The sequence below is a fragment of the Mobula hypostoma genome, chromosome 4 (genome assembly GCF_963921235.1).
Source record: "Mobula hypostoma chromosome 4, sMobHyp1.1, whole genome shotgun sequence".
Lineage (NCBI taxonomy): Eukaryota > Metazoa > Chordata > Chondrichthyes > Myliobatiformes > Myliobatidae > Mobula > Mobula hypostoma.
Genome location: NC_086100.1, coordinates 63,798,430 through 63,810,753, shown reverse-complemented (window position 1 = coordinate 63,810,753; position 12,324 = coordinate 63,798,430). Strand labels below are relative to the sequence as shown.

The 12,324-nt window shown below is 39.8% G+C and overlaps 1 protein-coding gene across 3 annotated transcripts in view; it reads right to left on the bottom strand.

Moving 5' to 3' along the window:
• Positions 1-10,777, bottom strand: part of dock10 (dedicator of cytokinesis 10) — a 299,700-nt gene extending 288,923 nt beyond the window's left edge. For 2 of the 3 annotated variants that reach the window (XM_063045867.1, XM_063045869.1), the window contains exon 1: positions 10,572-10,776. In XM_063045867.1, the coding sequence (XP_062901937.1) occupies positions 10,572-10,679 (108 nt within the window). In that variant the 5' untranslated portion in view covers positions 10,680-10,776. Of the gene's footprint in view, positions 1-10,571 lie in introns of all 3 variants that reach the window. The other variant, XM_063045871.1, reaches the window with a different exon arrangement.
• Between the last annotated feature and the right edge of the window lie 1,547 nt (positions 10,778-12,324).

Below are 12,324 nucleotides of genomic sequence, written 5' to 3'. Positions count from 1 at the left end.
CAAGAGGACTTATGCTCTAAACTGTTAACAAATAGCACCAGCTTCTAGCATCAGGAATTCCGAATCAAACTGTTGGAGTATTGATTTGAAAATATTCACTGGAGTTTAAAAAATAAATGGTAATTTAACTTACAAATTTAAAATGACTAGAAACCAGTTGCAGAATAAATATAAACAAAGGTATATGCAAAAAAATCTTGCCTGGATTATATTTATTTCACACCATAATACATATCATTATATTGCCCTATGCATTTTCAAATTGGCAGACAGTATGTCAGTCAACCAATCAAAAAGCCACAGTTATAGTAATTGTTAAACAATTTTCATGTAGTTTGAACAAATGAAGACCAGCAAGCAACTTGTGCACAGTTGAAAAGGAAACAATGATTAAGTACTGAGAAATTTGTAATTGTCTTAAAAGTTAACATTCGGCTCCAGGTATATCCCCAGCTAAGCAATCCTTTTCACTACAAGGTGAGAGTTTAGATTTATTATACAGCATTTAGAAATTTTGCTATTTGAATATTTGCAGCTCAACTAATTTTACATTTTTCTTTTTTTCTTGCAATTTGGTATACTGTATAAATGTACCATTTCAATATGTTAATTCTATCTAATGTTCATCATTTATCCTCCAGTTACAATATTTGTGCAAGTGTGCAAGAATCTTAGTAGAAGTCAACAGATAGAATGTGTGATATAGGCCGGCCACTTCCTGTCAGAACTGACACGCAATACCAACATAATAAGCATTAGGTGTAATACATAAGCTCTTAAATTGGAGACTTTCCATATTATTTGCATTCACGTCTCAATGCAATCCAGATTCTCATAAATTTCTCTCCATAATTTCCTGTCCCTGTGCTTATGTCCTCACCAAAATTTAATTCAGTTGGATCCTGATCTGGCACAATGGTGGCTTTTTAACATAGTAAGTTTAGAGGTTTAGAGCCTCAGCAGAAACCATATTGATGGTTAGCACCCTGCAGCAGGAACCTTTTGCATTTGTGCAAGATGTCAAGCCTGTAGTGAACTGCTGAGCTGAGCACCCCCACAGTTCCTTATTCCAAATACCCAGGGCACGTTTTCATTCAAAGTGAAATGCAGAAGAAATGCTAGCAGAATGGGTATACTACCCAACTGCTAACCTACAGATCCGGAAAATTCTAAATTCTAATTTAAATTCCACGTCATCAGTCTGAGACTTTGAAAACAAACTCAGCAGTCTCCAGCTACAGAATCTGAATGTGAATTTAATATGTGAATTTTATTTTAAGTGGAAACAGTAAAATCAATCAATATTTGTTCAAATTCAATTGATTCAATACTGTATTTATGTAGGCGAGCTGCCATCCAAACCTTGAGCAACACACATAAAAGTTGCTGGTGAACGCAGCAGGCCAGGTAAAGCTTGACTTGTTCATGTATTTCTCTGATAACATACCTTTGTGATTCTCTCAAACATTATTTGTAGAAGGCAACAACCATCAGCTATGAATGGGGATAGAATGCTGATCTGAGTGACCAGCCCCACAATTAAGGATGGATAAAAAGCTATAAGAACCCATACAGTTACATCCATCCATTGATTATTAGACATGGCTGTACAAAGCAATGGGGCGCATATTCAAACCATAACCTAGAACCATGTCTCACAACATATCAGCATCATATAAAAAACTGCTCTTTATTTTCATACAGACAATTGGAGATGATTAACAGGAGTCAACCCACAATCCCAGTGATGTTGTAGAAGAAGCACTTCACAAAATCTTACATCATTCATATCACGTTATACATAATACATTTTCTACACCTGACAGAGCACGAGCTGCAAGAGACAACACTGGGGTCGCAATTCACATATTGGTGTGGAAAAGTGAAGAAGAAGGATTGAGTTTAGCTGCTTATTGCATATTTACATATTTACATATTTCATCCAACCTACAATTATGCCTCTTACTTTTAATACTGATACCTTTCCTCCTTGGAATGCAGATGCTTCTGCAAAGATGTGCTCTGACTCACGGTCTGTATGTTGATCCGGTTTTCGTTACTACAGTAATCTTTCCATATCCAAATCCCATTCAAGATAAACCATCTTGAATTTCAAACTGAAGCGGCAGCTAAAAGTATTCTATTTTTGAAATGTCCAAGAAGATGTTCAATAAAGATTTAGATGGATGGGGTGCTCTGTTTTTAAACAACAAGTGGCTGCCCTAACAATGAAAGAAGTATGGCTTTAGCCAGGAGTGAGGAGAAAATTCTGAATCCAAGAATCATTGTACAAGTCCAGAATGCAGGACTCTTAAAAAAAATGCCATTCTGACAGTGTTATAAAACAGACAATTTATTCAGCAATGCCCAATTCTTCAGTGAAATGACACAAAAGAAGAACAGCTTGAAGGCAGTGCATTTTCTAACTTTCAGAACTCAACTGTGAAAGGCCAGAAAATGTATATAGAACATAAGAAATAGGAGCAGGAGTAGGCCACCTGGCCCATCGAGCCTGCTCCACCATTCAATAAGATCATGGCTGATCTGGCCATGGACTCATCTCTACCTACCTTTTCCCCATAACCCTTAATTCCCCCTACTATGTAAAAACCTACCCAACCTTGTCTTAAATATATTTACTGAGGTAGCCTCAACTACTTCATTAGGCAAAGAATTCCACAGATTCACCACCCTCTGGGAAAGGCAGTTTCTCCTCATCTCCATCCTAAATCTACTCCCCCAAATCTTGAGTCTGTGTCCCCTAATTCTATCTCAGATATCAGCGGAAACAACTTCCCTGCCTCTATCTTATCTATCTCTTTCAAAATTTTATATACTTCTATAAGATCTCCTCTCATTCTTCTGAATTCCAGTGAGTACAGTCCCAGGCGACTCAATCTTTCCTCACAGTCTATCTCTGGAATCAACTTCGTGAACCTCCTCCAGTAAGTAGACCAGACCTGCACACAGTATTCCAGGTGCGGCCTCACCAGTACCTTGTACAGCTGCAGCATAATCTCTCTGCTCTTAAATTCAATCCCTCTAGCAATAAAGGCCAACATTCCATTTTCCTTCTTGATAGCCTGCTGCACCTGCAAACCAACATTTTGTGATTCATGCACAAGCACCTCCAAGTCCCTCTGCACAGTAATAAGCTGTAATTTTTTTACCATTTAATTAATAATCTGCTCTTCCATTTTTCCTTCCAAAGGGAACGACTTTCCATTTACCAACATCGTACTCCATCTGCCAGATCCTTGCCCACTCACTTCACCTATCTATATCTCTCTGCAGACTCTCCATATCTTCTGCACAATGTGTTCTTCCATTCAATTTAGTGTCATCAGCAAGTTTAGATACACTACATTCGGTCCCCTCTTCCAGATCGTTAATGTATATTGTGAACAGTTGCAGGCCCAGCCCCAGCCCCTGTGGCACACGGATCACCATTCATTGCCAACCAGAGTAACACCCATGTACCCCAACTCTCTGCTTTCTATTAGTTATCCAATCCTCTATCCATGCTAAAGTCTTTTATGTGGCACCTTATCAAACGCCTTCTGGAAATCCAAGTAAATAACGTCCATCTGTTCCCCTCCATCCATTGTGTTTGTTATATGCTCAAAGAACTCCAGTAAGTTTGTCAAACAGGACCTGCCTACCTGCCTTTGCTGAATCCATGCTGAGTCTGCCTGATGGATCCATTTCTTTCCAGAACTTTATAGAAACTATAGAACTCCTGGTTGTTTTTTCTTTATTGCTGCAACATTCAGGCCATATATATTTCATGTAATTCAAATTTGAAAGGCATAATCATGTAAAGGTCATCCAGTAAATCTCATTCCCATCCCCACTCACTCCTTATAATTTGCATTAATTAAATGTCAAAACAATCATCCTAGCTCCTTTATCTTAATAATTTCAAAGTATATTATTGAACTCATGGTGGTTTAGTTTAATTGCAATCAAACACTTAATTTGCAAGCAACACACGTCAAAGTTGCTGGTGAACGCAGCAGGCCAGGCAGCATCTCTAGGAAGAGGTACAGTCGACGTTTCAGGCCGAGACCCTTCGTCAGGACTTAATTTGCAAAGTAAGAATCTTTACAGAACTGCATGTAATGCATTTTTTCTGCACAATACCCTGCACATTCTTACATGATATGACTTATTTAACAGGAATAACAAAAATGATTGGCCCCAATCGCACAGATGTGTTCACCATATAATTAATTTTCTGCCAGAAGTTCCACTACTCTGCACATTGTTTCTCACCCTTGAGCATGCCCAGACTGAAGTCCTATAGTTAATACCCTGGGAGGAAGACATCTGGGCTATTTGACACCTTGCATCATTCATAGGCCAAGATATTACTGATAAATGCCAGAAGTTTTGGGTAGCAGCATCATAACTTGCTTGTTTAACTGAAAGTAAGTCTGGAAATTCCACACGTGCATCTTCAGATGCAGAAGTCCCAGATTACTCCCTTGATTCAAAACATCAGTCCACATCACTTCCGGGTTCCATAGAGACAACCAGCAGAATGATTCAGAGGCATTCAGAAACTTACAATGCCCTCCAGCTTTGACAGCCTACAAAGCAGAATTTGAGACTTTGCTTGTTGTCATAGTTTATCATTACCATTTTGGGGACATGGTTTCCTCAATACTATGTTAACTACTCTGCCACGGTTCTGTTAACTAGAGTCCAGGATGTTTCAGGCCAGCACTATAGACCCGTCACATCCAGACCAGGTAAGTATAAGCAAGTGGTCACTGCAGGTGGTCCGTGAGGTAGTGGATCCATGCAAACTTGGAGAGGGAGGGATGAAGCAAAGAAGTTTGAGAAATTGATGTTCATACTTCAAACTTTTCATTTCTCAAACTTCCAGTAATGCCTCTCTCCCCCACTTCACCATTTTCCATCTCTCATGTTATCTCCTTGCCCACCCATCATCGCCCCCCCCCCCTCTGGTGCTCATGCCACCCCCCCCCCCATTTTGTCTTTCTTCCATGGCCTTCTGTCTTTTTCACCAATCAACTTCCCAGCTCTTTGCTTCATCCCTCCCCATCTAAGTTTCACCTATTGCCTGGTGTTTCTCTCTCCCCTCCCCGCAACTTTCAAATCTACTCCTCAGTTTGTTTTCTCCAGTCCTGCCGAAGGGTTTCAGCCCGAAACGTTGACTGTGTTTTTTCCCAAGATGCTACCTGGCCTACTGAGTTCCTCCAGCATTTTGTGTGTGTTGCTCAGATTTCCAGCATCTGCAGATTTTCTCTTGTTTGTAATTTACTTCTTTATCCAGACTTTTCCAGAAGTGGCAGGAATTCAACTTCTTAGAAATTGTTGGCTCCATTGCTATATGTGTACTCCACTTCTTTCAACACGTTATTCTTGCCTCCCTTTGTTGGTGCAAGGTACCATACTCGGAAATATTTTATCCAAACATTCCTTCTCCTGCAAGCTACTTGTGAATGCTGCTTATATGAACAATATTACAACATATCCTCCTTTCCTTCCCTACTGTGCTGAAGGAAGTAGATCAGGCCACAGTAACTGCTGGTATTTCACAAGTAATATCATCACACTCTTGCTAAGAGCCAGAACTAACATACTTCCATAGATGATTTGAATAGGACTGTGGAAGTGAGTCCACTGAGTAAGATGCAGAATGACATACATGCAGATAAATTTCATAAAATAAAATGAAAAGCAAAGTTTTCAACTCTTGCAGAGTTTGAGATATATTAGTGTCTTGATTGGCACTGGCATTCACATGGTAATACTGCTGCTATTCTACATTTACAGATGGAGTAAACAATAACTGAGGCTGAATTTCTATCTCTGCTTAGACAGAATGGATAAGAAAACATTGGCTTTGAATTCCACACACAAAGTACTGGAGGAACTTGGCAGGCCAGGCACCATCTATGGAGCAAGTTTAACAGTCGGCATCTTGGGCTGAGACACTCCATTAAGAGGGTCTCAATCTGAAATATTGATTGCTTATTTCTCTCCACAGATGCTGCCTGACCTGTTGGGTTCCCCCAGCATTTTGTGTGCGTTGCTCAAGATTTCCAGCAACTGCAAAATCTCATGTTCACCCAACCTACGTCGATTCTCCATTTAGATGTTAGTCTTACACTTCATTCCTTCCTCTTGCTCTGATTTGAAAACTGACAACCCTCTACTCTTCCTCTGTTATGAGGATCTCTGACACAAACGTCAATAGACATTTGCTTCCACAGATGCTGCTTAGCTGGCTGAGTTCTTCCAGCATTTCTGTTTTTGGTGCAACTTGTACTTCTTGTAGAGTGAATCCAGCTACTCATTACAAACCATGGCCATCCCTGAGCAGCTGCACAACTAACTCTGCCTGCAGTGAGAATAGTTTCTAGACCATATAGACAGAAAATGGCAAACTTAGAGGAGTGAAAAGGCTTTGTAGTGAACTTCTAAAGAAGAAACTTTGAAAAGAATGAGATACTAGAGGAGCTAAAGTATATTTGCTGAAATGCAACCATCCATTTCTCCTTCCTTATTTTAGCTATCCACAACTCAAATATTTATTAATATAGCAAAGGAACTCCTGATATTTATAAGCATTATTACTTAGATCATTACTCAGATACATTAATTAGTTCTTGAAAATTGCAAAAGAAAATAATCCAGAATGATTACTATAAAAAAAAACCTGAGCTATCTATATGGATCCAGTTGACAAACAGAAAGACTTAATATCTTCGGTTAACTCAGAGAATTATAGCAAGCAACTGGATTAAAGGTTGTGCCATCAATGGATGAAGGTGGAGGAAATGAGTGAAGTTGTATTTTCCCACCTGAAAAGCAACTCACTTGCAGATGCATAATATATTGTGTAATGTATCAAAGGCATATGTAAAGATGACACAAGATACTACAGACAATCTGGTATCCTGTGTCATCTTTACATATACCTTTGCTATATTAACTTGAGCTGAATCCCTGCATATTCAAGCCCGATAGAGGGGACAGCACAAGTCTTAGGTGTGGGCTGTATGGAATCCTGTTAAGATAGCCAGGGGAATTTGGCTTTAAGATACAGTCATCATGTGGCAATAATGGGTTGACAATTGCAAATGATAAAGTATAATTATGTACAAGTACAGGGATGCATTAATTTCAACCCGTAAACCCAGAGATCAGAGAATCGTGGGGCGGGTCGTGCACTGGTGTCCCTAGTTCCATTGTTAGTTCTATACTTCCAATTGTTGGTCATTCCAAGGCAACCAGAAATGAATCTGCAGTGGAAATGAACACAATATCATTGCTCATCTGGCGTTTCCAATTGTCGCTCATCAGGAAAAAGCATAGCTCCTGGGCACTCGTACAGCCACAGCAAAACTGGTTTCCAGTTCCGGACTTGTTGCCAAATAATTGTGGCTGTTGCAATTCGCAGGAGTTACGTAGTCTTCTGATGAAATTACAAATAAAAGGCAATGAGACATTTCATATGCACAAGTTGTATGCACAGACTACCAGTGCAAAGCTTTTCAGACACAGTTCAAGAGATGGTAATAAGAGTTAAGAATGGATGAAGAGCACTTTAAATAGAAGGACATTGCAAATCAGACAGATTTCTATCCAGTTTTTATAGCATTCCTTAGCCTTCTTAAGGGTGGGGGGGAGCAACAGAGGTCATGATCCATGTCCACTCCAGGTTGACAGGGTCATAAAAAGAGAGTTCAGGGAATTAAGTGCTAAGTTAAAGGGCAGGACCTCCATGGTGGAGATCACAAGACTGCTACTGTGCTGCATGCTAGTGAGGCTTGAAATAGAAAGACAACACAGTTTAACATGTGGCTAAGGAGATAGTACAGGAAGGAGGGCTCAGACTTTTGGATCATCGGGCTCTCTTCCAGAGAAGGTGGGACCTGTACTGACTGAACAGCTTGCACCTGAAAAGGAGGAGCCAATATCCTTACAGGAAGGAGTGCCAGTGCTCCTCAAGGCAATTTAAATGAGACTAGCAGGGCATGGGAACCAGAGTGCCAGGGCAGCTACTAGAGTAACTGCGGAGAAAGAAGATGCTAAACTTACCTCCAAAGACAGGAACCAAAAGGTTGAATCACAAAAAAAGGAGAAAATCTGCAGGTGCTGGAAATCTAAGCAACACACGAGTCCTGATAAAGGGTCTTAGCCTGAAATGTCAACTGTTTACTCTTTTCCATAGTTGCTGCCTGAGCTGCTGAGTTCCTCCAGCATTTTGTGTGTGTAACCCAAAGTTTGAGCATGGTTGGACTAATATTCTGAGTTGGGTTTACTGCAATATAATGAACATTGTAAGCCAGGCAAATGAGCTGGGAACATGGATCAGCATGTGGAATTACGATGTTGTAGCCATTAGTGAGACTTGTTCTCTGTACTGAGTACAGAGAAAATTTGCAAGGACGTTGCAAGAAATTGTGGACCTGAGTTAATACAGATCCATTTAACAGGCCCTAGGCCTGAGTCGACATAGTAGTAGTACTGAACAGGTTAAGTCATTATTCCCAGAGTCACAAGAACATGATCCCAGAGTCACAAGAACATGAAGGGAGACCTGGTAGAAATACACAAAATTATGAGGGGTAGAGATAGGGTAAATGCGAGCAGCCTTTTTTCACTAAGGTTGAGTGAAATGAGAACTAGAAGCTATGGGCTAAGGATGAAAAGTGAAATATTTAAGGGGAACCTGAGGGGAGACATCTTCATTCAGAGGGTGGTGGGAGCGTGGAAAGAGCCTTCAGCACAAATAGTGGACACAGGATCAATTGCAACATTTAGGAGAAGTTTGGTCAAGTACGTGGATAGTGGGGGTAAGAAAGGCTATGGTCTAAGTACCAGTTGATAGCAGAAAAACAGTTTGGCATGGACTAGATGGGTCAAAAGGCCTGTTTCTGTGTTGTAGTGTTGTATGACTCTAAGTGTTAAAAGGGGTCTGGATGTACTCAAAAGTGTTTAAAGCAGCTTCAATGTGCTTGTACAGAGTTATTGAAGGCCAACATTTAGATGCAGTAGGTAATTTGGAGGGCAGAGTGTTTACTAGCTGTTCTAATGATAGGAGTGAGATAGGTGGAGATGCTAGCGGGAAATAAAAACTCAGCCAGCATAGCATACTAGTGGAAATAGCATGCACAAGATTTTATAACGCAAGTTATTGGAAATACTATGCAGTTTGCAAAGTTGAAACATTTTCTTTTCCATGGTATTCCCTGACTAAGGAAGCATACTTATTATGTTTTCCAAAATAATGTATTTTGTAAATTACCAGAAATTTCCCAACGATATTGCCCTCAAACAGCTCTGCGATGATGTTTAGTTCCTTGCCTGCTTTTTGTGGCTTGCAGGTTGAGCACCAATATCACTGGCTTCATGAATGGCAAGTGGCATGACAGATTGTTGCCACAAACAAGAGTAATAAAGAGATAACACAACCATTTAACAGACAGGCTGTGATATCATAGGACATACATGAAATTGCCAGTGCTGGTCTCCTCTGATATCCACTGGCAGATCACTGTGGTCCTTCTACTGAGGAATCTTACAATTCCAGAATCAAGAATTCATTGTAATGAGCTGGTATGAGACAGGAAGAGCAGCAAGCGTGGCTGTTCTCATTCTTTTCCAATGTGTGCATATTATTTGAAGATTATTACTGGAGCCATTACTGCAAGTGTGATAACACCAATAACCGAAGGACTGCCAATGTCATCACAATAGGTTTACTCCATGGGTCCCACTGAATGAACAGGTCATTTCCTATTACTGTATTTGAACAATCACTTTAATTTTATTTGAAAGGTCAATAACTTGAGTACAGTCTCTGCAAAGTATGCCCATTTCGTTTTCTTTTGCTCCAGATTCCAGCGCCGTGTATCTACATTTTCAAAACTGTCTGAAATCAACATCCTAACAACAATCAAGTCGCAAATTACGATAAATGGTCCAGTATTCCTCATAAATTCATGTTTTTGCTTTGGCTAAAATGTTCAGCATAATTGTATTTCTCAACATAAATTTCGGGGAAAAATATTAACACTTCGCTTCGTCTTTCGTGATAATTTAAATATTGTACATACTCAGCCTATTATATTAAAATGTTCAACAAAACAAAATAAAAATCAGGCCTCTAAATGGTTCCGAGAAAATGTCAGACTTATGATAAAACAAAACTGAGGTATTGTTTCGGGCGTTGCCACAGTGTTGCCAACTGTAAGTTTACTTTTTACCCAGGAGTTCCCCGTGAAAATCACTCACCGTCATTTAGAAAGAGCGATAAGTCATGGGGAATAAACACTCCGGCGTTCCTGCAAATCCACGCACACGATTGCATAGGCGGAGTGTTTTTTTTCAGAGATTATTTTATCAACCTAAAGTTAATTTTATAGAAATCATCTCTCGTCCTTGTTTTACGTTTGTTTTTTGAAGGCAACCCGTTAAGTTCAGATTTCCATGATGATATTGTCAGACGATTGCTAGCTACCAGCTCCCTGTCCACGCTGCTCTACTCTGTCACTGCGTGTTCAAACTTATATAGAAAGTATTGCGCTCACCATTATCAGAGAGGGTCTTTTGAAGGCCACCGAAGCGCTCTGCCTCATTTCTGCGGCCGTCCCGGGTTTGAATAGACGATTGGTGAAGCGGCGATTTGTCTCTGCCATGGTCGATGCAGGCTCGATACTGTCCCACTCTGGTAGATGAAAACCATGCGAAGTACACTGTGTGTCACACACAGTCTAGAACTGGGAAGTCTCTCACTTTTCAGTTCTCATCAACCAGGAAGCGGAACTCATCCACGAGTGACAGGGCTTCTGTGTTCTGTTCAATCACCATTCATCAATAAGAAATATCTTTAAATACATGAATGCCTTGCCCATCTGTGACAGTGAAATGATTTCAAGATTACAAGACGTCTCTTAATCTTCATCCACTTTTATTCAGTACAGTTTCCCCAGCAGTTGTTTGAAGTAAATAACTTTTACAAGATACCTAATTTTTCAGTTTTGTTTCTTTTTCAAAGGTTCTACCAAAATTTAATTCAGTGAAGTGTGGTTTCTGTCCTGTTGGACACAGATACCCAATGTGGAAGTGTACAACTGATCCGAAGCAGAGACGATCTTTTACTCTGAATGAAGTCCAACTTTTTGATTAGTTTGCGCCACCTGGCGATAGTTCCCATAATTCAAAAATCACCTGTTAACAGCGGTAAGTATTAAACTGGAAAGTGTACCACAAAGTTTACTCGTGGAATTATTTTTAAAGAAGCAATCTGAAATACACTGCTTACTTAAGTTTCCAAAGAATAAGACAGAATTGTTAAAAACCGTAATCTGTAAAGAATACCAAAGAAATGGAAAAAAGATAGATGCTGGAAGCGCCCAACATTCGTGGGAATATACCATCAACTCTTCGGGTATTATCAAAACGAATTTGTTATTCGTTCTATTTTTGCTTCCTGGTCAAAATAAGCGACTGGGTAATCGAAGAGCTGCGATCTGTACCTGACCGCATTCTAAAGCGAGTGCCTTAAGTTTCCTATATCTCCCTCCATTCTCGTTCATCTTTAGCAGGGTGCATGCAAATCCGCAGCAACTGTTACCAACGTGCATTTCAGAGAAATGTTCCACTCTCTTGGCTCATAAGCTCAGCCAAGAGACAAACAGTTCATTTTCATTTTAATTGTGCCTAAAAATAGCCCAGCTCCTACTTCTTAGTTATAAAATATTGTTTATATAATCTAATAATATAAATTGATAAGGACAGTCATTGAAATAATTGTGCCTTTTCCATACAGTTGGCATTCAAAGTGCGTGCACACACACGCACACATAGTTTTTTTTCTCTAACTTAAAGTAAGTGCGATGAACCAGGTTAAAATCTATTTGCTTCAACAGTAAAATTTTGTACTAAAAACTCACAATTCTGCTTCCAGCTCATCGGAAGTTGTTTCTTACCTGAGAGAACATTATGCCTTCTGATTCAAATAGGTGATTGTAGCCTGCAGGGTGAATGATGGAGGGAAATACAGTGCTGATCTTGATATGTGCTTTCTTTGTATTCTCCTATATTTTCTATCTACAGCATGCAATATGGTCTTTCAAATGTACTTGGCCAACTCATCAGGACTGGTGAAGTATCTCACCCAAAATGTTGACTGTTTATTCAGTTCCATAGATGCCGCCTCAACTGCTGAGTTTCTCCAGCATTTTCTCTGTGTGTGTTGCTCCAGTTTTGTAGTAATTCCAAATGAAGGATGGCTGTTTCCTTTTAAATAATCCATTGAATATTTTACTCCTACCTAAGAAA